We start from the raw sequence: 26,101 nt of genomic DNA on the forward strand, positions 1-26,101 counted from the left end.
AGTATGAACTTGTAGCTTCTGTGTCATGCTGAATGAATATTAGTGACTCAGTAGCAGCTGATTCAGGGCCAATTCCAGTGTGAAGTTGCTTATTGTATATGCCAGTTTCCCCTTTCCCCCGTTTCAGATGTTAATTGACATATCTGAATGAGCATCCACTGTTCTTTGTGAGTGCCAAATTAATAATGTAGATGTGAGCCCAGTTTAATCTGCAGATGGACCTGCATGATTTTGTATAGTGAATATTCCACTACCACTGGAATAGTCCAAAATAACTTCAGTCTTCTGGGTAATGGAGTCATTTGTTAATGCACAAATGGTGCCAAAAAGAATTGTAATCCTGAATTGTAATCTGGGATGGGGATGATCAACGTATGCTGCTTTCTGGGATAACCGACCCAAGACTGTTTTGGCATTTAGTGGCATATAAATAAATGATAATGATAACTAGAAAGAAAGGGTTTTACACCTGCCAGATCATCTATGATGAGAGGCAGGGTATGAATTTTATAAAAATTAATAAAAATATAGACATATCTTCCAGTAAAATGGTAGCTCTGGGGATTCAGTAATCTGTGACACATGAATTGGCCAGAGAATATTATTATGCTCGTCTTATCTAAATACACTCCCCCAACAAGCCATGTTTCTTATTTCTCTATTTATTTTGTTTATATCTTGCTTTTCCTCCATTGAACCGCAGGGCAACACACATGTTTCCCCCCTCCCCATTTTATCATCGCAACAATCCTGTAAAGGAGGTTCGGTTGAGAGATAGTGGCTGACCAAAGGTTCATGGCTGGTCGGGGATTTGAACTGCCAGTTTCCCACATCGTAGCCCAAGATACTAACCACTACACCACACTTACTTTGATTTTGGGAAGGAGACATGGAAAGTTGCAAGGGTAGGGCTGCCAGATCCAAACTTGGAAAAATGAAACGTTTTCTTTCCCTTGGGAAACGTGTTGCTGAGAAAGGAGGGATTGTGGAACCTACTGACTGTCCTTGGCAGTAAATTATAATACGATGGCACATAGGAAGCAGTGAGAAGCTCTAGGAACATTCCCCACAACTGAGAGCAGCAGCAGCAGCTTGTGAATTGCTTCCTTCCTGTTCGATGTCCTTGCCCTTCTCACATGCCTCAGAGCATCTGTTGTGCTTCGTTTCCTAAAGTTTCCCATGCACAGTACTTCCTCCAATCTGCCACTCATGAGGCATCCACTGCCAAGAGATTCATCATTACAAATGCAAGGTCCTGGAAGTTGGCCGAGTGCGGGTGGGGGTCAAACTGTACTACAGTAAAGTTGCCTGTGGGAGAAGAAAGGGAGGGAGGGAGGGAGGAGAAAGAGAGTTCACTTGCAGGTTCTGATTGGAAAACATGGAGTTTCTTTTACATATTTGAAATATTTAGGTATGAAATCCACAGGACTCTCAGGCTTTTTTTTTAATTAAAAAAATATATAATTCCAAATAGGAATATGGCTCCCAAGAAGACTACAGAGCTGCTTCATCTGCTTCGACAAGCAATGAGAAACTCCAAATACGTTCCAGAACCGATCCAAGCCTACATTGTACCCTCCGGAGATGCACACCAGGTATAGGATTCAGCAGAATTGTCTTCTGTTGGTAGAATTCTTCCCTCCCCCGTGCTCCAAGAGCTTTAGCCAAGAGCTAAAGATTAAGTTTCTTTAGCCCAGTGTGTTTAATATGTAGAGGTATCCCTATTCTATGCCACCATATCCCAGGTGATGCACACTGTAAAAAGGTCCAGTGTTCTATTCTCACAGTGGGAATGTTTATGGGAGCCCACAAATAGGCTGGGAACACAGTAAGATTCCTGTCCCCCAGCAGCTACCACCATCAATTTATTAATCACCTTCTGAACAGCCGTCTCAAGGCAATTTACATAACACAAAATCAGCAAATACATTTAAAACAAGACTGAAACCCTAGGAAAGCAGACACTCGTGGTTAAGGCCCATTTCTTTGACTGGGAATAAAAAATACCGTATTTTTTGCTCTATAAGACTCACTTTTTCCCTCCTAAAAAGCAAGGGGAAATGTGTGTGCGTCTTATGGACCGAATGCAGGCTGCACAGCTATCCCAGAAGCCAGAACAGCAAGAGGGATTGCTGCTTTCACTGCGCAGCTATCCCTCTTGCTGTTCTGGCTTCTGAGATTCAGAATATTTTTTTTCTTGTTTTCCTCCTCCAAAAACTAGGTGCGTCTTGTGGTCTGGTGCGTCTTATAGAGCAAAAAATACGGTATCTTCTGTTGTTTCCGGAAGGTGCAGGTAGTGGGGCAAAAGGGGGGCAGCCACGTGGAAAGCCCTGCTCCAGGATGAATGGCTACTCCATTGTCCACGTTTTATGCTGTATGCAGAGAACAGTGCCTCCAGCTGCCAGTGCGCAGTGTTCTTCATCTAATCAAGCAAGCAAACCAAACACGCACACAGCTATTCTGCTCTCAAGTTGCCGCAGGCAAGAGGGTTTTATTTTTATTTTTTTGCAGCTGCTACAGGTGCTTCTTTTCCTGCCTGAGCCTGCTTCTCTGTAGCTCTGGTTACACTTGTGAGACTTTTAATATGTTCCTGTGGATCTTGGAATATGACCTGCAAGTTTCTTTATTTCTTTGTGTTGCTTTAGGGAATGCAGTAATGCAAAGACCTCGCATTATGCTTTTCCTGCTCGGCAAGTTTATCAGGTTTGTTCTGTTCTGTTCAGAGAGCTGAATGGACAGGAAGAAACCCACCCCTCCTTATTTTGTATCCACTAGATTTGCTGCATAACATGACTTCAGCAAAACCATGTCCCCCCATGTACATGGTTTAAAGTCTTGATTCTCGGGACACAAGTACATGTGTGCTGAAGTAGACAGAGTGACCAAGGAGTCATGGGTTCAAAACCCCACTTGGTCATGAAACTCACTTGAAAGTTCTACATTGGCTCCCAGTACGTTTCCGAGCACAATTCAAAGTGTTGGTGCTGACCTTTAAAGCCCTAAACGGCCTCGGTCCAGTATACCTGAAGGAGCGTCTCCACCCCCATTGTTCTACCTGGACACAGGTCCAGCGCCAAGGGCCTTCTGGCAGTTCCCTGACTGCGAGAAGTCAGGCTACAGCGAATCAGGCAGAGGGCCTTCTCGGTAGTGGCACCTGCCCTGTGGAACGCCCTTCCATCAGACGTCAAAGAGAACAACTACCAGACTTTTAGAAGACATCTGAAGGCAGCCCTGTTTAGGGAAGCTTTTAATGTTTAACAGACCACTGTATTTTAATACTTTGTTGGAAGCCGCCCAGAGTGGCTGGGGAAACCCAGCCAGATGGGTGGGGTATAAATAATAAATTATAATTATTATATTCACTGGGAGATCTCGCAATCTATTAGTCTACCCTACCTCGCAGAGTTGTTTGGAGGATAAAAGGGTGAGACTGCCAATGCATGGTTCCCTAAAACTTCTTAAAGGAAAGGTGGGATAAATGAATTAAGGGGGAGGGGGAGTGAAGAAGAATGAACTGCCGGACTGATTTTCTACCAGTGTTCCTCAGCAAGGCTTCAAGTGGGGTGGTGGTGGTGGTAGGGCTACCTACCATTTCACAGCATCAAAGTTATCTTATGCAAAGTAAGCATATATACTTAATTTCATAAATTATTTGTGGGGCTGGATGGAAGCTGATGGTGGTTAGCTGTACTAGCCATGGTTAATGCTAACCAGAGGTCCATTGGAATCAGGGTTTGATGCACTTGTAAACCTCTGTTGAAGGGTACCTGGCTAGGTTGAAGCATGATTAGCGTTGATAAAAATATCACGGTAAACCATGATTCAGGCCAACAAGAAAATGGAAAATAGGAAGAGTAGGAAGGATGCATTCCCTAGGTTACCTCAGTTTGCAACCACTGTTTGCATGGAGCTGGTATTGTGACTGCACTAGTCTGTGAACATCAGAGCTGAAAAGCTACCTTTCTCATAGTTTTAGAAAAAGTAGATTCTGCCTTAGCAAATTAAGTTCTGAATTGCATGGGGTACATGCCGGCAGTGGAGACTTCTAGGCTTCTTTGCTTTGAGCTTATAATCAAGGCCAGAACAGCTTGTTGTCAGTGGTTGAAATTCTTAACGAGGAGATTTTAGGCAGACACCCATTTTTGAACACTTCTCATAAAATCCAGTTAGAGGATGCCAGTAAAATAAAGCAAAGGTTACAGATTTGAGGCATATCATCTATTACAGCTTCCAGGATCAGAAGATATTGGGGGCGTTTCTTCCGCTTGTGTTGCCACATCAAAGGCCTGACTTGTTTGGCGGACAGTGGTGTGGTCAAGAGTGAAATAAACATGAGCGCTGGGAGAAATGTCAGGGAAAAGTACTGCAGATCTGAAGTAAACAAATGAAGAATAAACATGGAGGTTTAAATGTCTCAGCGGAATAATTATATGAAGGCAGCCTTCCCCAGCCTGGTGCCCACCAGATGTCTGGGATTCTCACCAGCTGTGCAGAGGAAGAGCTTGTTCAGATTTTTAAGTATTTCTTTGCATCTGGAAGAGCACCTGATAGGGGAGCACAGCTAATTCAGGAAGCATGTTCTGCTGCTCTTGGTGCCTCTCTCTGCTGTTGTGCATCATTAGGCTCACTTTCCCCCTTTTCTTTTCACTATTCATTTCTAGAGTGAGTACAGTGCGCCTTGTGATTGCCGAAGACAGTTCATCTGCGGGTTTGATGGCTCAGCAGGTATGTTCCCAGAACTGTACTTGACCCCGTCACATTTGACAGTTCTTCAGCTTTGAATGCCAAGCTCCTCCTCTGAGGTTCACGGGCCAGAACATGAATCTCTCCAACTTCCTCTAAAGCTAAAGTGCTGTATGGTTGTTGCTGTTATTTTACATCCAATCTGGATGTGGCTATTTAATAATCTCCGTGTAATTTGCAAAATGTCTTGATACACCCACCCACCCACCGCTTAAGACAATCTCTAAGTGGTTTACAAAATGCATTCAAGATGTATAGATAACCCAACACTGAAACTGCAAAACTACAATATAATACAATGCAATAAAGCAATAGCATTCCTAAAAACATCAACATAGCAGCTCACTTTGAAACACCGTTAGAGTCAGTTCCATTCTCTCTTCTTCCTTCCTCTTGCCAAAGCACATCCTGACTCACGAAATACAACACCCATATACAACACTTGCGGGGTGAATCGGGAGCAGAGAGAGGTGTGGCATAGGGATATGGGGTGTGGTCTGAGGAGGATTCTCAGAGCAAGACAGGGACACAGGCTTTATGTTCTCTACCCCTGGTGTGTAGGATTGCAGCCTTGATCATAGTGGCATTTGTTGTATAAATTAAAAATGAAATGGGGAAGGTGATGTCAGCGTCTGTTTCCTGATGCTTTTATATACCAGAGAGAAGTAGGGACTGGTCCAAACCTGGCTGCTGTTGTGTGTAACTTTTTAAGGGGAAGAAATCAGTCCCTACCATGCAGCATAAACCGTTCTCTCCAACACATTTAAGGCAGACTTGGTATATATTCCATATTACATTCTCTGGGCAGATAAGTCCATAGCAATGTTGCTGCTGAACTTTGGTATGTGCGTAGGGGTGGGGTGGAGAGAGTTGGCTCAGCTCACTTCTGGAAAAACTGTTGTGCTTTGCAGTTTGCGTGCTGGGCTGAAAGAAAAACACGAAGGAAAAGTTTGACTTGTCCCTTCCCCTTTCAGCATCCACACCAGCTGGAATGGTGACGTAATACCCGTGTAGTAATGAGCTTTTGCCGACCCCCAGATGACCCTTCAATAAAGTGAAAAATCCTGTTAACTGTTTCATACAGTGATCGCAGCTTGCCTTTCTTTTTCCCTCTGCGAAGCCAGTGGAAACAGATTTGCTTGTAGTTTGGCAGATTGGGGGATTAAGCGGTAAACAGTGTTGGTTAGCCAAGTTCAATCTTCTTAAAAAACATTTTTTTCTGCATCTGAAATCGCTGGGCATTGAAATTCGGCTAATGGGCGGGAAAAGCCTTGTTTATCTTTCATAGGGACAGTGTGTTCTGTGTAGCAGCATGTCCTGTGGTAACACGCATTAAACTACAGCTATGAGATGTAGGTTCCATTTCAAGCTGTGTGCGTGATATATATGCATTGCAAGCATTGTCAAGCCAGCCATTCTGTGGGGCTTTGTTTACCCCTTACTGTAAAACAGCCAAGTCCAGGTGTCAGCAGCCTAACTATGGTTTATGTCCCAGGAAGTATTTTAGCTCAGGCCTTCTCAAGGTAAACTCTACTGCTCTGGCCTGAATTTCAGATGCTTCGGAACAAACTTAATTCAAGTTTGATCATTTTATTTCCCTTCATTTATTCAACTGGCACCACTGGCCATGTGTGTGTGTGTATAATATATGACCACCTCTCCCTTCTTCACTCTTTCTCAGGAACCGCCATAATAACAGCACAAGATGCTGCCATGTGGACCGACGGACGCTACTTTCTCCAAGCTGCTGAGCAAATGGATACCAACTGGACACTCATGATGATGGGTGTGTGAGAGCCCAAACTAGTGCTTTGCTTTAGGTCTCCTCCACGGTTCCTTTGGCTGTGCTTCTTAACCCATTCACGTTCCCTTGTCCCTGTTGTTACATGGAGAAAAGAACGTTTTCTTGAACATGTTAACAGGAGCAGGGCCTCTTGCTTTCCCTTCCTAGTATATCTGCCCAAAGTCAGTGGTTATTTGCAGGCAGAAAGCAGGCAAATCCTAGTTGTTAGGCTGTACCCTTCACCAAGTGTGAGTGTTCTCTGGAAAAATACAATAGCATTTATTGTGTGAATGGTATAAAAGTGAGTTGCAGCTTCCTGTACCAACCCTATGAGAAGAATATAATGGAGTTTGCTTGAATGCAGCCTGAGTGATTGACAGCTGCTGAGCACAGGCGATAAAGGTGATGTGACCTTGCCCCATAGTGACCTCTTCATTTTGTGATAGGTCTGATTACTTCCAGGCTCACTTGAAGGTGCAGCTGGGGGCCTGTGAATTGGGCACCCAGCTTTCCAAATGCCACAGTAAAGAGCCATACTGTGCTTGCAGAAAGTCTGCATTTAATATCTGGACATGTAACTCAACATTAAGAAAACTTTTGTAAATTTTTTTGGGCATAATTCTAGCTATGGAAATTGTACTGAATTGCTGTCATTTATATGGGCGTTTTGGGGAAAGATTGAGGAACAGAAACTGTGTGTGTGAGAGGCATGACATTAAAATGTTGCAACGTTCAGGGTACCCTGAACCACAGAGATGGTTTCAGCTTCCCCAATGGAGGCACTAAAACAAGGCATCAGAATTTCTGACTAGTCCAGCATTCCTCATTCTCTTCCTTGTGCTGACCCCCCTTTCACCATTGGGCTTCCCGAACACACCAGTTCCTCCTTTATTGCTGAACTTGCTGCCAGTACTTGCAACTTGTTGTTCCTCGGCCCATCCCTTGGTTGCTTAGCAACTGCAGTGCTTTCTGACCTTAGTGAGAACAAAGGCTGATGAGGGAAGGGAGATAGGAGAAGGAAAGAGCTCGCATGGGCAGCACTTCTCTTTTCAGTGGTACTCAAATCAGTGGAGGCAGGCAGGGAAAGGAAGGGTGCTCTGTTTGGCTACCTCCCAGGTGCTTTGCTCTTGGGGATAGCAGTAGCTATAGCTGAAAGGAACCATGCTTCAGTGTGAGGAGCGCATGGTTTGCGTGCAGAAGGCTTCAGGTTCAAGGGTATCGGTTGGCAGAAATGGAAAAGTTCTGATATCTCCTAGGTGGTGTAGGCAACACTGGTCCATCTAGCCCAGGGTTCTGACTCAATTGTTCTCTGAAGCTGATTGCTCATATCATTTCCCAGGGCAAATAGTAGGGAACAAACTGAGTTATTAAAGGGGCAACATTCTGGGCCACACTGCACTGTATCACAGTGCTCCAAGCTCCAAGTCTGCAGTGTTTTTAGGAGTATGGAAAGGAATCCATAAATGGGGTTTGTTTTGGGAGCAGAGGGCTTCTATGATAAAGGTTGGTGAGGGGTCATGGTTTTGGAGTATCTGTTCCTAGGGATTTACACATGGTTTGTTTCCCCAAAATACTATTGGGTATTCCAGGCATGAGGAAGTAGATCTGACCTGTGTGCTGGGTCCTTATCTCCCTCACAGGGCAAGTTTGACAGGGGAGAGGGCACTAACCACCTGTCGGTAACCTGTATTGCAATTATGTGCGCAGCACTTTGAAGTCCTGACAATTAGTCGACCGCTGCAACTTCAAAGAGCCTTGCACAGCTCTGTGCAATCACAGCTCATCAGCCGATTGGCAAGGCTTTCAAAAAGCCACGGGCAGGGCTCTATTGCGGTGTTTCCCAACTGGGTGCCATATGGCTCCCTGGGGGGGTCTAGGATATTCCAAGGGGGCCACTGGTGAAAATCGTGTGAATGTGGAGCCGCAGCACAAGGCTAGGGGGCCACAGAGGGAAGTGAGCAGTGAAGAAAAGAAATCATTTTTTAGCCTTTAGCTGCCCAAGAAGGGTGTGGCTTGGCCAAAATTGCATTGCGGCCAAATAGGGAGGCCTGGTGGGCTGGAAGTTCCCCACTGCTGGTGCTATTTCCATCTCTGGCACTGCAGTCTTACTTGGGGTTTGGGCATGCATTTCTGCACTTAAATTTGGTTATAAACCGCTGTGTTGAGGTTTACTGCTCCCTGGTCTTGTGATCAAGGTCTCCATGCTTGTGTTCCTTTTCTTTAAACTTTGCAATCTCTCTTGAATTCTTTCTTGCCTTCAGGTCTGAAGAACACTCCCGCGCAGGAGGACTGGCTTGTGAGTGTTCTCCCCGAGGGTTCCAAAGTTGGAGTAGATCCTTTCATCATTCCAGCAGGTTAGTTTGCCCTTAAATGCCTTCTGATTTGTGTAAATGGTTAGATTCTCCTGACCTGTGCTGCTTCACCACACAGCATCAAGGGGTTGGCTCTAACCAGGGTAGTTGAACTTGTCTTTAAACCCTTTATCTGCAACAAGGTAGTTGGGGGTAGGGAGGCTGATGTTTTTCCAAGGAGTCAGTGAGATATCCTGATTATTCAAGAAGGAGGTGGATTGGTTGCCCTATCCAGTTTCAACTGCAAATGAATCTAGCAAACTTTTCAGTTGGGAATTTGAAGAAGGTCACAGGAATCTGTTCCCCCCAAATCTGGTTAATGGCAATATTTTTACTGCTTTCCCTCTACAATCCCACAGTGGTTTGTAAGCTAACCATTCATCTCCAGTTTCTTCTTCAAAACCATAAGGCGTAAAAACTTTTGTTTCTTTAAAAATGGAGAGCGATAAATTGTCTGAGATGTGATACGTTTCTGGTCCAAAGTTTTCTGATGAAAGTCTAGGGTTTAGTTGACCCTAACAGGAGAAGTTCTTGTTCCCTAATTCTCGTTGTAATGTACAGAACATGCGCACACAATTTTGTTCAGTTTTTTTATTGATTTTATATTTCATGAATGCAAATGGTGAGGTTCTTAATAAAATACTTTTTAAGAAATGCAGTGGATAAATGATTCTGTTACCAACCCATGTGTTTAGATGTGTACTGTATCCCCCACCTTTCTGCTTACACAATGTCGCTTCACAGGGAAAGCTAGCAGGCTGGAGATCTCAACAGCAGCATGCTTCTTACGTCACTCTTTCTGTCATCCCCAGATCAATGGAAGAGGATGTCCAAAGTTCTGAATAGTGCTGGCCATACTCTTGTGCCTGTCAAAGACAACCTAATTGATGTCATATGGACAGATCGACCACCACGGCCTTGCAAACCCTTGATGACTCTAGGCTTGAACTACACAGGTTAGCAGGATCCCAGTCACGGCCGTAAGAATGTTGTTGATAATGAAATGACAATCTCGACAGGCTCCCCGTTGAATTGCATATTGGGCGGAGGTACTGTGTGTGTGGAAAGGATGAGACTAGTCCGGCTGCAACCATCATTTAATATCCCTAAAAGCAACTGAGATGAATTGGGCATAAACGGCACCTGTGTGTAGATAAAAGAACTGCTTTGTTACATTAACCCTAGAGAATTTGGCCGGATTAAGTTCTCGCTTTCATTGCATGATGCAGGGATCAGCTGGAAGGACAAGATCACAGCCCTGCGGGGGAAAATGGCTGAGAGGAAGGCTCCGTGGTTTGTGGTGACCGCCTTGGATGAAGTGGCTTGTGAGTACAAGTATCCTGTTTCCTTTAGCATTGTTCAATTCCATGTTCATTATCTACTCAGGAATCTCTACGCAGCTGGAAATGAGAAACCCTTCGGCATCCCCAGGGGTCAGTAGGACTGTGGGCCAATTTGGACAATAGAAGTCTGTCCCGGTGTCATCTTTGGAACGTAGAGATTTCAGTTGCTGGCTGTTCACTGGTCAACCTTGTGCCATTTCCAGGAGGGCTGCTGCTGGGCTCAGTATTACTAATTACCACGAATGGATGGAAAAACCACCTTGTGCTGCACTTGTGGGTAGCTGCTGCCTGCTTACAGTCTGCAACCACTTAGTTCCCAAATACCCACCAAGCACAGCTGAGGAGCAGCCAGGAGCCCAGTAAAGTGCAAAACAGGAAGTGGCATGTTTGCCTATTGGGGGGCAATGGGGCCCAAAGGATAACGTGTTGGATTTGATCTGGAGAAACGGCTCGGTAGGCTGTGGGCTTGTCTAGTGGCCTGCTTTCTGCAGGGCTTTGCTGCGCGAGTGACTTCACAGTGGCAAACATGTTTGCACACCCTCACCAAGCAGAGTTGAACTCCCTCCCCATCATCAGAATGACTGCCGGGGCTGGTGGTGTAGCAAAATGCTTGTGTTCTCCTCTCTGGGAGCCTGGCTTGGCTTAGTGTGATATGTGAGACCGGTCTCAGTCTCTAGAGACAGATGTGAGTAATTCCTGGATTTTACATTTTCAATAATAAGGAGTGAGCCGCTGAACCATTGGATGTTCTTTTGTTTTTGTGTATAATCCCAGGTGTAACCTGCAACCTGCACAGCAGCTCCATTACGTTCCTTATCTCTTCCTGCACTTGGTCACAGGACTGAAACCAATGCAGACTTTATGGTTTTAATACCAGCCATGTTCCCTCTCCACCATCCCACTCCTCCTGCTTTGCTTCCCTCATCCTCCAGCCTCATAAAGCGATCTGGAGACCTTGAAAGTTTGCTCACTCTTTTGTGGGTGGTCCTAATAAATACAGGGTCCCGCTGTGGATTTTCTACTTTTTCCTTATGGTCCAACTTGGCTTCCTTTGTACTTCGTTTGTCTTATTTTCTTGTTACCAAAAGATCTTCCTTGTGCGTAGTCTGGACTTCTAATGCCATCTTGTGGCAAAAGCCCCTTATTGTTCATTTAAGTGGTTGTGTTGCATCTCACTATGGATGGTGCTTCCCCACTGCTTTCTTAAAAGAAAAGAAAGTACGGTGGTACCTCGGGTTACATATGCTTCAGGTTACAGACTCCGCTAACCCAGAAATAGTACCTCGGGTTAAGAACTTTGCTTCAGGATGAGAACAGAAATTGTGCAGCAGCGGCGCGGCAGCAGTGGGAGGCCCCATTAGCTAAAGTGGTGCTTCAGGTTAAGAACAGTTTTAGGTTAAGAACAGAGCTCTGGAATGAATTAAGTACTTAACCTGAGGTACCACTGTAATGTTGAATTTTAACCAGGTTTGTGACACCGTCTTCTCCGTCCTTATTTTTTTAGGGCTCTTTAATCTCAGAGGCTCGGATGTTGAGTACAACCCGGTCTTTTTTGCTTACGCCATCATAGGAGCCAATACAATCAGGTAATGGAAAAGGAGGCTTTCTCATTTATTTTGCTCACATTTACTCTGATGGTCAACATGTGTATATATTTTCCTTCAAGAAACTGATTGGGTGAGTGGGCAAGGACAGCAGGTCTTAAAAGCAATAGGCTGCAGCCTCTGAAGGGGGAGGAATGGCAGTGGTGCTTGCCTAGTGGTGGCACTGCACTCACTGGGAAAGAAATAGGCAGAAGTGAAGTCTGGGGAACTTTGAGTAGACAGCAGCCCCACAAGGCAGGTGTACCTGCAGAGACATTACTGTCCAAATGAATGAGGAGGTGGAGAATCATGTACGACACCTTGATCTCTTTGGCAAAAAGATGCAAATGCAATAAATAAAACATTGTTCAGTCATTCACTCTTTATTTAATTGTGTGTCCCACAAGGCTCAGGCTTCTTTTCTCTCTCTCTCCAATATATTCCTCTAGGTTGTTCATTGATGGCGATCGCATGTCCGACCCAGGCGTGAGAGAGCATCTGTTGCTGGACTCTGCTCAGGACCCTGAGTTCAGCATCCAAGTGCTGCCGTATGACTCCATCCTGACCGTTCTGAAGTCCATCTGCGACACCCTTTCTCCCCACGAGAAAGTTTGGCTCAGTGACAAAGCCAGCTATGCCCTGACCCAGGCCATCCCCAAGGTCCGTAGGCTTTGGCAAGGCAGCAAATGCCTCTCACCCCCCCCCCCCAGCTCAGGTCTGCAGCTATGCACTTCCACTTGGGGCGGATGCTTCCAAGCTTCCTTCCGTGTGGGGCTGTTGCAGGCCTCTTGTCCTCTGCTGCAACGTGGCTTTGAAACCCAAGCCAAGCTCTCCATGGGTTGCTTATAACCCCTGTGGCAGGAGGAAATGACTAACTCATTAAAAGAATTTATCTGAAAGAGTGTCAGATTAGAATAAGGCAGGGATTTGGAAAAAAAAATTGGCCCTGCAGCAAAAAAACTACTTTTGCGGATTGGGCTGGAAAACATTCTAGCAGAGAGGAATAAAGAGGTTTTGTTTTCATCGTTTTGTTGAGGGACGACGACACAGCAGCCTCTTCTGGCTTTCTGTGGGGAGGCTGTGACAAAACGCACCGTGAGACTTACTGTTATCCCATGTGAGGCATTTTCCTTCTTCACCTGTATGTAGAACATGAATATAGAAACCTCCATTAGCTAGAGCAGTGGTAGCTCTTGTGGTGCCTTCAGATGGTGTTGGACTCCAACTCCCCTCATCCCTGGCCATTGGCCATGGTGGTGGGGGCTCATGGGAGTTGGAGTCCAACCACACGTAGAAGGCACTCCACCGGCTACCCTGGGCTGCAGGAGCATGCCTTCTGTTTGAAATGGGCTCTTCTTTTTCTTTTTCTTTTCTGTGCTGTGTTACATACCTAACACAGAGTGCAAGAAGATTCTAAGGTACTTTTAGTTCAGTGTCCCATGTATATGGCAGTGTTTTGGCACAGTCCGCAATGTTCTTTGAGACCAGACTTCGCCCTGCTTCCTGCTCAGCTCATAAAGTGGCTTGCACAGAGCTGGAGACTTTCCAGAGAGAACTATATGCAGAGGTGTGTCCGCTTCATGGAATCATAGAATTGTAGAGGGACCTCACAGATCATCTAGTCCAGCCCCCTGCAATGCAGGAATCCTATCTAAATATGTAGATCCATGGAACTGTAGGCTTCAGATGGACCATCTCCTGAAGGGCTTAGAACTGTCTGAGCAGAATCGAGGGGAAATGACTGGAAAAGGTGCAGGAAAGGGCATGCAAAATGATCTGGTGGTCCCTTGTAAGGAAAGGCTACACTTTGCCTTTCATGCAGACAGAATATGATAAAGGATGCTCTTGGCTTGCCTGCATCCTTTCTGTCTGGTCCCTGAGGCTTGGAAGGATACAAAGATGTAGCTAGCCCACTTCGGTGTAGTCTTAGTGGCCAGACAGCTCCAGGGTCAGCAGGCAGTTTGGGCTCCTTGCCAAATTTTATCTTTTCCTTTTGGTCTTAGGATCACCGCTACCTCACCCCCTACACTCCCATATGCATTGCAAAAGCTGTGAAGAATGCAGCGGAGTCAGAAGGCATGAGGAGAGCTCACGTAAGTGATCTGCCCAGTTTAGTGGCTCTTTTCTGTTTCAGAGCTGCAAATTATTAATTCTACTGAACTCTGCAATAGTTTTTGCAGAGTGCAGAGTGAAGTACAGAAGTTTCTGCTTGGAAGTACAAATGTCGTCTTTTTGCTGCTGCCTACTAATATATTCCTTCCATTAAAATGTTTGGGGCCAATTTTTCAGTGGGTTATTCCATACAGGTGTATTTCATTAATCCCTTTACCTTGTTTCTTCTTCTCCTTTTATTAACAGATTAAGGATGCTGTGGCCTTGTGTGAGTTATTTAACTGGCTGGAGAAGGAGGTATAGTTTTATAGATTTTTACTGAGAGAAGACTGTTACTGTATAATAGAAGATTGCATGAATATAAGCTTTAGTATTGCTCATGGTAACTACTGATTACCATGGCTTAGAGGGACGGAGAAAGCCACTGAGACTTTTAGGGGCTGTGAAGGCTGTTCATATTTCCACCTTGAGAGGAAATGATGACTTTTGGAGACTCTTTTTGCTTCCCTTGTGTGATCGAAAGAGGAATGGTGAACGATCGGCTTGCATACAGGAGAAAAATCATGGCAGAGATTGCCATAGTGGAATTTTACTGGAAAGCACCAAATTCTCTTCTGTTTTTTTATATGCTATATTAGTTTTCTCACAATGGCCATGTTCAGATATCACACTAAACTATGGTGCTTAGCACTACGTAAATGGGCCTGCGTTAGCCTCAAACACTTTCCCCTCGCTCTGCTTTTCCAGTGCAGCCACATGCAGGGGATCAGAAGCTTTTGCTGCTGTTTGTCACCAATCACAGCTTAGTGGAATGTCCAAACTCAAACAAACTGTGTCTAGTCTTAACCATGGTTTATTGAAAGAAGTCAACTTTGGAAATCAAACTATAAAGCTGGTTTCAATATATAGCATAGTTAAGATTAGCCACAGTTTTAAGTTTTCCAAGGTAACACTAATATTCAATAGCTGTAGTCTACTGAGGAGAAAGTCCCATTGGTTTAGCCACTGCTAATGTCGTTGAGCCCTGATATTGATGCCCAAGGATAGCATGAGGGATGGGGAGTCAACAGTGGCCTCTAAGGGAAAAGAGAGGGTGACTGGGCAAGATCCCATGAAGGCTACAACATGCTGTGTTTCCATTGTTGTTTACCAGGCTGCAATCTTTTCTATTAGGTTCCCAAAGGGAATATTACTGAAATAACAGCAGCAGACAAAGCAGAGGAGTTCCGTAGGTAAGAAGATAGACAGATGTGGGCAATCTCTGGGTCATTATAGGCACTGAAGTTTTATATAGACTTTGGGGGAAACAGGGTCCATTTGTTTTATTGAGAGGCTGCGGAAAGAAGGGGTCCGACTTCCAAGGCAGGCAGTTTAAAGAAGAGCAAACCTTTAGGAACATAAGAGCATCGGAAGAGCCTGCTGGCTCAACCTCACAGTGACTAGCTAGATAACTTTGAGGAAAGCCACGAGCAGGACCTGAGCATAAGAGACTCTCTTCTCCCTCAGTTTTCAGCACCTGGCATTCACAGGTGTGGCTGCCTCCTGGAGGGAGAGCATAGCCATCATGGCTAGGAGCCCTGGATAGACTGATCCTTCATTAATTTGCCCAACCTTCTTTTAAAGCCATCCAAGATGGTGGATGCTACTGCCTCCTGTGGGAGTGAGTTTAACTATGTGCTGCATGAAGAAGTACAGTGGTACCTCGGGTTACATACGCTTCAGGTTACAGACTCCGCTAACCCAGAAATATTACCTCGGGTTAAGAACTTTGCTTCAGGATGAGAACAGAAATCGTGCAGCGACGGCGGCGCAGCAGCAGGAGGCCCCATTAGCTAAAGTGGTGCTTCAGGTTAAGAACAGTTTCGGGTTAAGAATGGACCTCCGGAACGAATTAAGTACTTAACCCGAGGTACCACTGTACTTTCATTTGCCTGTCCTGAATCTTCCAACATTTGGCTTGATTGGATGTCCACAAATTGTTTCGAGAGAGGGTCCATGTCCTGCATAATTTCATGATCAAACTGTTGCCTTGTCTTCTCCTTGTTTGTCTTGCCTGGTTTCATACCTCTGTCTTAGACAAGCTCAGAACAATATTATGCAGTTCTTGGCCTTCAGGCTTATTCATCACATAGAATACTGTGCATGTCATTTTGGGCAAGCAAAGTGAACCCTGTATCTAAGACCAGATTGGCAAACGTGGCTAGGGAGTCTGCCGTGCATGATGTGGGGAAAGTACACCAACTCAATATGTTTCAGTACTCCAGCTGATACCTTTTTGGATGAACCAAGCAGAGGGTATAGAGCAAGCTCTGGTTTGAGATCATCACTAGTCCAGTTCCCAATCTTCTTTTTTGGGTGGTAAAATAGGAAGCTTCTTTATAACACATCATCACACCATTGGTCCACCTAGCGCAATATTTTCTATACAGAACTGCAGTGTGTCTCCAAGTTTTTAGAGGGCATTCCCAACCTTACCTGCAGATGCTGGGATTGAAGCTGGGACCTTCTGCATGAAGAGCATATGCTCTACCACTGAGCTACAGCCCTTCCCCATACTTTAGGTTTGATGTTCATTGTCTTGCTAGAACAACCTGAGCAAGTTTTGGCCCAAATGGTTAATCGAGACAAATTGCAGGAAGACTCGCCAGGGTGATCATGAATGATGAAATCTCAATGAAGGGCAATGGCAGAAAATGAAAACCTTTGTTCTCATCCTTTGAGAGGCAGGATGTCTCCTTGCTGTAGAAGTTCTAAATGACCTTTGCTCATGAAATTTCTCTTTTTTCCAGCCAGCAAGAGAACTTTGTCGACTTGAGCTTTGCTACAATATCAAGTACAGGCCCAAACGGTGCTATAATTCACTACAAGTAAGTAAGAGCAACAGAGTCCTTGCACTGGACACTTCACTACATAGTTGGAAGAACCTAGAGCACCATCATGCTAGTTTATCGCTGCTTAGTCTAGATTAGGAAATGTTCGCTACTGTTAACCTTCAAGTTGGCTTCTATGACCAAATCTTTTCTCCAGGATCCCATTGCCCTTGGTGTGGACCCCATCTGAGGCTTAACAGAACTTCAGGGAATCACGTCAGTTGATGTTATTTTCCATCTAGTGATATAAAGAGAGTTTGTGGCTGAAGCAGCAGAACAATGTATCTTGTTCCATAACCATCTACTGTGGATGTCCAAATTGTTTTCAGGCGGTTGGCTTCATGAAGATCGGTTGTCCCTGTTTGGCTAGCTTCCTGTTTTTTCCAAAGTTACTAATGAGAGAGTTTGAGGGGTGGAGTCATTGTGGAGGGCTGAGGTTATTTGCTGCTGCAGAATGCAGAGACTAGAGGATTTCCTTTTGTCCTTTTACAAGTTTCTCAGGGATTGCATGATGTTGAGGCTGGAAGTGGTTTTTTTAAAAAAAGAAAAGATCTTGACATCCACTGATTCAGTGAAAAATTTAACCTTGTCCCAAAGTGCAGCTTTCAGTGCAAAAACTGATAACAGTGCAGAATTTAGCACAACCCTAGTTGAAATAATGGTTGAATGAAGTGCAAATACATGCAAATACTTTACTTTATCTATATATATATTTTTGAAGTGTTGGAATATTTCTTGGTGGCTCATAGACCTGTCTCCTGTCAGCTGTAGAATTTTCAATAGAGAATCATGTGATCAACAAGTAGGTGTAGATAACAAGCTCTTCCAGCCTTCTGATCGTCATTGTGAATGTGCTTCCACCACCAAATATTGCGATTCTATACAGCCTCTTATATAAGTTACAATAGTAAACACATGCTGTACAATGCTGAAGATGCCCTCAGACACATGATGCTGACCTAACTGGGCAGCTGATTTGATCCAACAATCCATGAAAATTTACTAAGGACAAATACACTCGGCCCAGAGTTCATAATTTAATTGTATAATTGAAGGAAGAACTTGTAATTCAGTCTGTTTTCACTTGCTGGTTTCAATGAAAAGGTGAGACAAATCATTTTTCTTTTCTTGAATAGGCCTACACCTGAGACAAATAGGACTTTATCCATGAATGAAATCTACCTCCTGGATTCTGGGGCTCAGTACAGGTAAATGAAGCTTATAGGCTACTTTACATCGGTGAACCTACACTAAATCAAATCTCACCTCAGATATAGATTTGGTATGGAAAAAGACACAGCCGTATACTGTACTTGTTTAAGATAAACATCATGGAGAAAATATGAGTCATAGCAATATTATTCTGGCAAGTTGGGGGCTGTGCAGTTGCCCTTTGCTTTGAAATAGTGCTATTTCACATACAGTATAATTTTTTATTTAAGCTTAGAGTGAGTGGCTTGCTTAAGGCAACCTAGTGTGCTTGCAGAGGTGAGATTCAAAAGCTGGGGACTTAATTTCTTAGCCACAGCAGCATTAAGATGAAAACTATTTTGTTCAGCAAGGAATGGAGCGGAACTGATCTGTGGATGGAAATTGCTTCTTTAGAACTGGGATGGGGAACTTGTGGCCCTCGAGATGTTGTTGGACTACAAGTCCCATTATCCTTGACCATTGGCTGTGCTGGCTGCTGGGAACTGGAGTCCCATAGCACCTGAAGGGTCACAGGTTTTCCCTTCCTGGCTTTAGAGGCTTGGCATTTTTGTTTTTTTGAAATTTTAATGGCCCCCCTGAATGGGAACTGTGTGGATAAAACTTGTACAATGAGAGCCTTCTTCTCAGGCAGCCTAATTATCGACTTCCTCGGTGCCACATTGTGAAGCAGCCACTTGAATATAATGAGTTATGCATCCATGACATTCTCTAGGCTGTGGGGCAGCAGGGCTGAACTGGCTGATGTTGCAAAGTTAACTCAAGTGTTTTTAAAGTCATGTGCTAGGGCAGAGTGCCTGGAGAGAGACTTTGCACAAATCCGCCCCCCCAGGGGGAACTTCTCAAGGTCCTGCTTAACACCTGTTAATGTCAACAGAGGTTGTGGAAGAGGAGTTATGTGTGGATTGTGCTCTTTATTTTCAAAAGTATGGATAATTTGGGAATTCTCAGAGAAATACAGATCCTTTGACTTTTTTTCAACACGGTACATATAGCTAAATTCGATGCTTGAACAAAGCTCCATGACCTTAGGACCATAGAGATGAAGGAGGCTTCCTTGGTCAGCGATCCCAACCCATTAGATAGAATTTCTTGATGAACTTGAAAACCTACTTTGCACCGGGGCCATCTAATGAAATTAAGTGTGCATTGCACTTTCTGAACTCCCAACTTTCAGACTCTTAAGGATTTTCCACTGTACCTGCCTTTTTCTCCCCCCCCCCCATTTTTTAAAAAAGTGTTGCTTAACACCCAGTCTGCAGAAGAAGTTCTGGAGAACTTGAAATATTTGCTCACTCCTTTGGGACAGAGTAGAGGAGTTATGCAGGGGTCCTGATAGCTTCCAACCCCCATGGATCAAATCCTGCTTGACTGGCTTTGAATACTTCCCCAAGCACTGCTCACATGCTCTCCAGCTCGCTTTCCCTAGTGCTGTCCTCAGAAGGTTGATTTTTGTTCCTTTGTGCTTCATGCACAGAGCTGCAGGATGCACATTTTGCCCTGATTTTTATTGGATTGGCAGGATTTATTTCCCTTGTTTTTGTTGGTTTGACGTAAGGAAGTGTGCCCTGCTTTTCTCATCCTCTGAAACATGCCCCACAGTACCAAATTATGTATCATTTATGAAACATAGCATCCCAGAGCCTTGAGTTGCATCCAGTGACTTCAGTTTGTATGCTGGCAGAGCTAGCCGGGGGGGGGAGGGGGGCAGAGGTCGTTTAGTACAATCTCTTGTGCTGGAGCCAAATCCTTTGTACCTCAGCTTTCCGAACAGCTTGCCCTGTGCAGAGACAACAATGCAGATGGTTATCCAGATTGGAATGTTCCATAAGCAGAGAGCAGGAGGAACCAACGGACACCAGGGCCGGGATAGCTGGAGGGATAACAGAATAGATTTGTTGGAAGAGAGTTCATTTCCTCTGAGCTACAGTTACAGATTCCGCTTGACATCTCTCCAGTGGCCTTGCAGTCTGTGAAAGCTTACTTGAGCATGCATTAACTAGAGAAAAGTTGGGATAGGGCTGGAGCCAGCTTCTAGAAGCCGCTCCCTTTAAAAAATAGCGTAACTAAATAGATTATACTTTGAGGTGTGGCAGAAGACACCTGGGTGTCCATTGGCTAGCTGATACCTTATCTCAGTAGTGCGGGAGAAACCATCTGCTTTGGGGGTCTCTAATTGGGAGATCTCTTGCTAGCAGGTTTGGAAGGTCACAACTGCCACGACCAATTACCCGTCTTGTTATTCCACCCTCTGTAGGCATACCTTGTCCTTCTCCTGCCCCGTGAACTTCTGTTCGTTGATTGCTATTTCTGCACTTTCGATTCCAGTAAGAAGGACAAGGCCCACAGAATATCTTGCTGTGTGAGCTGATTGGTGGGCAATGGTCTCCTGGCATTTCAATGAGGAAATCTTGACCTGTTTCGTAGCCTATTTCGATGTGACCCAGCAAGGCCAGCAATGCCCATTCTTGTTATAGCTGAGCCTTACCTACTGCAGAACAGTAGGAGAAGAAGCTCACAAAATTTTGCACTAGGCTGGCTATGACTTAAAGTATATTCTTGACTTTTCCGGAAACTGCCATAGCTCAGTGTTAGAGCATCTGCTTTGCCTGCAGAAGATACCAGCTTCAATCCCCAGCATATCCAGGCAAGACAGGGAGAGACCCCTGCCTGAAACCCTTGGGAGTTGTTGCCAGTCAGTGTAGACATCACTGAACTAGATGGACCAATGCTCAGATTCGGTATAACACAACAGCTTATGCCTCCACCTTTCCCTTTTGATAGTTAGAATGTGTTTTTCTCTTTCTCTTTTTGGAAGGGATGGAACTACAGATGTGACAAGGACAATGCATTTTGGCACCCCAACAGCTTATGAAAAGGTATGCAAGAATTCGGTTTTCATCGTTGATTCCACCAAACGGGTTGACTTAGGCAATTTTAGATACAATAAGCACTGTAGGTTTGTTTGTGTGCAGATTTCACTTACTACAATGGACCGTGAGACGATCAAGTAGCTCTGCTTGACACCCCCCCCCCAAGGCAAGGATGGCCTTATTGTCTCTGGGCACCTGCAGCAACTCTCCCTCTTTATGGGTCCTGGTTTCATTACCCCCCCCCCTTGTATCTATCCATCGGGAACCTTTTGGATATTCAGTTTTGTGGCATTATTTTTTCATAATCAAAACCACCTGAATATTTATAGAAGCAGCATTTTCTCCAAAGGGGGTGGGGTGGGGCAGATGTTCTGGATGCCAATGTGTACAAGAGCCAATTAAAACGTCTGGGGTGTAGTCCATATGTAAGTTGAACATCCAAGCTCTGACCACTGCTAGAAATTGCCCTCTATTTCAGCCCTCTTCCCTGCGCACACACACATCTTAGGGAGATGAGATATACACTGGTCGCTTTTAGTATCAAACTGAGCTGCTGCTTCAAATATATTGGCAGATCCCAGTCCAGAATTCTTTATGCACTTGTTCTAGGTTGCAAGTGACTTGTGGGCCAGGCCTTCCAATGCCTTCTGTTTTGTTCATCGTCTTCCCTTTCCTTCCAGGAGTGTTTTACCTATGTGCTGAAGGGTCACATAGCGGTCAGCGCAGCCATATTCCCCAACGGGACCAAAGGTTGGTCAGTTTCCCTTTCCTCTTCCTCATCTGCAGTGACACTCGGAATCAGATTTGTGTTTGCTCTGTTATCTAGTCATCAGGCCTTCACGAGGGAAGGGTTTAATGATGTGGAACTACAAACCTGTATAAAAGTAACTTAGGATGAATAGAATTGCCACAGACGCAGGTAAAGCATATATACAAACTAAAGAAACTTAAAACTAAAATTGAATATTTCCCTAGCAAATCACAACAATTCCCCTTTAAAAACGGGGTTCCTGTTTTAACACGTTAAGGAAAATAAAATTGACACCTGAAATTTAAGCCTGAATAAAATTATATGGAACCTGAATATAAGAGTGTTAAGAAACTTAGAACATAGGAAGTCGGCCTCTTTCTATGGAGTCAGACCATTGGTCCATTCAGTTCAGTATTGTCTGCTCTGACTGGCTGGCAGCTGTCTAGGATTCCAGGCAGAATTCTCTCCCAGCCCCGCCTGAGGATGTGGGGGGACCCTTGGCACACAATGCCAGTACTCAAGCCCTGAGCTATGGCCTCTTTCCCCTCAATTTACAATTCTGAATCTCTCAAGCAAGATGCAACATTATCCCTTTAAAAAAATGAATCAATCATGCAGATAAAAGGGGTATCTGTATTGTTCCCTCAGCATAGTACACAAAAGGAAAGGACACGATTATCTACACATCACACAATGGTCAATTGCTTTATCTGAGAAATTAGCTAAGAGAGTACATGCCCCAATGATGCGACTGATACGGATGAAATACGGCATCCCTTTATAAAGTATCCAATTGAACTCTGATGACTAGCATCCACTATATATGCATATAGATTTATGGGGAAATTTGTTGTATGAATTAGTTTTTGTTCTGGGGGAGTGGGAAACCAATTGTTTGGATAATATTATGGTCATGCTTAGATCCTGTTTCCAAAGCTTTTTTTTTAAAAAAAATCATAGTATATAAAGGACAGTATAAAATTGTATGCACATCTTTTTCCACCTGCAAGTTCAGGATATGACTGTCACACATAAGGCCGCTTGCTTTCTGCTCAGCTTGTTAATATATTGTGGACCTGCAACTTCCTTTTGTGTCTTGTAGGTCACCTCCTGGACTCCTTTGCACGCTCTGCATTGTGGGACCAAGGCTTAGATTACCTGCATGGCACAGGACACGGAGTTGGGGCTTTCCTAAATGTCCATGAAGGTCCATGTGGCATTAGCTACAAAACCTTTGCAGATGAACCTCTGGAAGCTGGGATGATTGTTTCTGATGGTAATTAATTTATTCCCATTGACTCATGACTCTTGTTACATGAACTAGTGTCTTCTGCCTCTTTGGCTTTTAATATAAGAATTTCATGTGATCCTCTTGGCTCTCTAGGTTGTTGTTTCTGGGAAAGAATGGGAGGGTGGCACCTCTCCAGTCCTTAAATATCAACAATGATTATATTAATACTTAGCATTTATATAGTGCTTGCAAGTGTCCAAATATATTTGAATCACAGACTCATAGAATTGTAGAGTTGGAAGGAACCACAAGAGTCATATGGCCCAACCTCTTGCAATGCAGGAATTATTTGCCCAACGTGGGGCTCAAACTCATGTCCCTCAGATCAATAGCCTCATGCTGTACTGTCTGAGCTATCAGTTTGCATGCACTGATCTCAGTAACCCTTACATTCCTGTATGGTAGCTCAGTATTATCATCATATCAGGAGCAGCTTGCCCAGTGGGGCATCAAACAGGCTTTTAACACCTCCTAGCCACCCCCTCCTGGTAAGCATCAGTAACTCCATGATTCAATGAGAAAGAAACATTTAAACAAACAAGAAATTAGACCCGCTTTGAGGAGGAAGGAAGTCTATTAGAATAGAATAACAATCAAAAATTGAAAATAGGGTAACATAAGTCCGTGTGTAAGAGCTTTCAGATTTATGGTTATTTGTTTGTCATTTGTTTTGTGTTTCCTTTTTTAGTTTGTTTCTTAAGTATCATGTTTTTATGTGTTGTAATAAAAAGTTAATAAAAAGCATAATAAAATAAAATAAAGTTAAGTAACTCCATCTCCAGGAAGCTGCTGCTCTGAACTACTCTTGCATCATTTGATAGATGAGAGCCTGAGAAATGGTGCCAGGGCTCACCTAGCAGTGAGTGAGGTTTAAGGCAGGGATGTCCCTTAGCTGTTATGGTAGCAATTTGTCAGCCCAGGATGTATGCATTAAGGTCTGTTTTTGCTGGCACAAGTGTTTAGTAGATTTGGTGCACATTATCTCTTGTCTGCCATGTGAATTTTGTGGGGTTTTCAGGCAACATTGCTGTTCAAGGGCTTTGGTTCTGCCCCTGAATAAAAAAATCATCCATCCTGGTTTCCTTTCTTACGGTGCTGGGATTTTCACCCCCAAGTGCTGCCTCACCAATGCAGCCTCTGTGATCAAGCCATAGAAGAAGCCTTTACTGCCTTTCTCTACGAAAGGTGTAGATGTGTCTTTGGGTGTGATATGGAAGATTCTTTGAACTCCAAAATCTTCAGGTTGCTTGAGCAGAAAAGTTGGGCCTTACTCCCAAGGTTGTTAGGGGGTTTGCCCTTTGGGGGAAATTTTTCTAACAGTGTTCCTGGCTAACTTTGTCTCTGCAGAGCCTGGTTATTATGAGGCTGATGCTTTTGGGATCCGAATAGAAAACGTTGTCATTGTCGTTCCTGTTAAAACCAAGGTGAGCAGTTTCTTTGCATGCCTGAGAGAAGCAATGTCTCCTTGCTGTGACTTGTGAGCACGATGTCTTTCCAATGGGGAGTGAACCTGCCTTCTTCCAAATGTTGTTGGGCATCGTGGTCCATCATCCCTCACAACGGGCCATGCTGGCTTGGGCTGATGGCAGTTGGAGTCCTCCAGCATCTCAAGGGCTACAGGTCCCCCACCAAGGATTTCAAAGCCACAGCTTTTCCATCCTTGCAGTGCTTGGTTGTTTCTGCCGTCCTGGAAGCTGAAACATAACTTTGGAAAGTATCCTTAATCTTCTATTAACTTTCCTAGTTGCCGATGAAAGGGAGTTTTTATGTAGGAATGAGAAACGTAAGAGAACATTGGGTTGAAACATGGGGTTTGGCACAAGATGGCCAACCTTCACATTAGGACCTTCAGTGGTGTCCAAACTTGTTTCAAAGAGGGCCAGATTTGATGAAGTGAAGGGCTGTGAGGGCCGACCAAAGGGCCAGCCTTTTTTTAGGATTGAAGTTTTTTTTAATGATTTTACCCCAAAGTTGTTGAGCTCTTTTTAGGATTGAAGTTGTTGAGGTTTTTTAAAGGATTTTACCCAGGAAATAAACTGCCACAGGGGCCAGATTAAACCAACTGGCGGGCCGGATTACACCCCCGAAATGGACTTTAGACATGCATTACGTTACTTGACCGAAAACATTTTTATAAAAGTGGTGAGAACAAATCTAAAGTCAATTTTATGCACCAGAGGCATGGATAACATGTCTGGATTTGCTTAGTTGAACTCTCTCAGAATATACCCTTAATTCCACTGTTCTCCAGTTTTCTGTCATCTCATGAGAGTTGGAGGACACCAGAATGGGGAAGGCTGCATTATGGGAAATCTGTGATGGTGAGAGGGGCACTTTTACTCAACTAGAAGCTTTCTCCAATGACTAGGATATTTTACCTCCGTAGTATAACTTCAGCAACAGAGGGAGTTTGACATTTGAGCCTTTGACCCTGGTTCCCATTCAAACCAAAATGATAGACGTTGATTTGCTAACTCCAAAAGAGGTAAGGAAAATAATAACTATGTTGTAAAACTTGAGGCTTTTACTGTGAGGAAATGGGCTTGGTTTTCTTCCCCCTGATTTCCAGACAGGCCAGGTCTTGATGAAAACCTCCACCTTAGTACTTAGCTGTCTTAGTTTTTACAGCCAAACCTGTCGTGGTCTATTGCCAAACCTGACAGGATACTAGTACAAATGGCACCATGGTTATTTTGAGGATAGAAGGTGGGGAGGGGAACTCCCAGATTGGCAAATATTTCAGGAACTGAGTATATATCAGGTGAAATTCCGGGGCATTTTGCCATTGAGGTTGTTCTGTAGTGATGCATTCATATGTATCTTATACTTGCCATGAAATCAAGAGCTGGAATTTAAAGACAAAACAGAAACATGCTTGCTGGTACTCTTCCTGCCCAGCTTTTCTCTGCGCATCACAGTAGAGGGCATGGCTAGCTGCCTGGAACACTGAACCTTCCACGCTACAACATTTTGCTGCGGGTTCAGCTTGCCCTTGCAATTGCCTTTGACCCCCCATCCCTCCAAAAGTGATGCACAAGGGATTATTGTATTCAGCTGCACTTCCCCATAGACATCAGTACACAAAGGGCTGCTCTTCACTTCAACTATTTGAGCTTTTTAGACATATATAGTCCCTTTCCCCCTTGCAAGTAGCATTCACAGTGGCTGGAGATCAAGGTGCTCTCCTTTCTC

General features: G+C 44.3%; 1 protein-coding gene across 1 annotated transcript in view; it reads left to right on the forward strand.

Annotated features, from left to right (window-relative positions):
* Nucleotides 1-26,101, forward strand: part of XPNPEP1 (X-prolyl aminopeptidase 1) — a 46,897-nt gene that overhangs the window by 19,473 nt on the left and 1,323 nt on the right. The window contains exons 4-21 of the mRNA XM_053389261.1: nt 1,475-1,595; nt 4,662-4,725; nt 6,425-6,529; nt 8,788-8,880; nt 9,690-9,833; nt 10,107-10,202; nt 11,725-11,806; nt 12,253-12,463; nt 13,807-13,896; nt 14,162-14,212; nt 15,089-15,147; nt 16,705-16,782; nt 17,922-17,993; nt 20,813-20,873; nt 21,548-21,617; nt 22,721-22,894; nt 24,257-24,333; nt 25,296-25,394. Coding sequence (XP_053245236.1) covers nt 1,479-1,595; nt 4,662-4,725; nt 6,425-6,529; nt 8,788-8,880; nt 9,690-9,833; nt 10,107-10,202; nt 11,725-11,806; nt 12,253-12,463; nt 13,807-13,896; nt 14,162-14,212; nt 15,089-15,147; nt 16,705-16,782; nt 17,922-17,993; nt 20,813-20,873; nt 21,548-21,617; nt 22,721-22,894; nt 24,257-24,333; nt 25,296-25,394 — 1,743 coding nt within the window. The 5' untranslated portion in view covers nt 1,475-1,478. The remainder of the gene's footprint in view (nt 1-1,474; nt 1,596-4,661; nt 4,726-6,424; nt 6,530-8,787; nt 8,881-9,689; nt 9,834-10,106; nt 10,203-11,724; nt 11,807-12,252; nt 12,464-13,806; nt 13,897-14,161; nt 14,213-15,088; nt 15,148-16,704; nt 16,783-17,921; nt 17,994-20,812; nt 20,874-21,547; nt 21,618-22,720; nt 22,895-24,256; nt 24,334-25,295; nt 25,395-26,101) is intronic.

Source organism: Podarcis raffonei, chromosome 5 (genome assembly GCF_027172205.1).
Source record: "Podarcis raffonei isolate rPodRaf1 chromosome 5, rPodRaf1.pri, whole genome shotgun sequence".
NCBI classification, from domain to species: domain Eukaryota; kingdom Metazoa; phylum Chordata; class Lepidosauria; order Squamata; family Lacertidae; genus Podarcis; species Podarcis raffonei.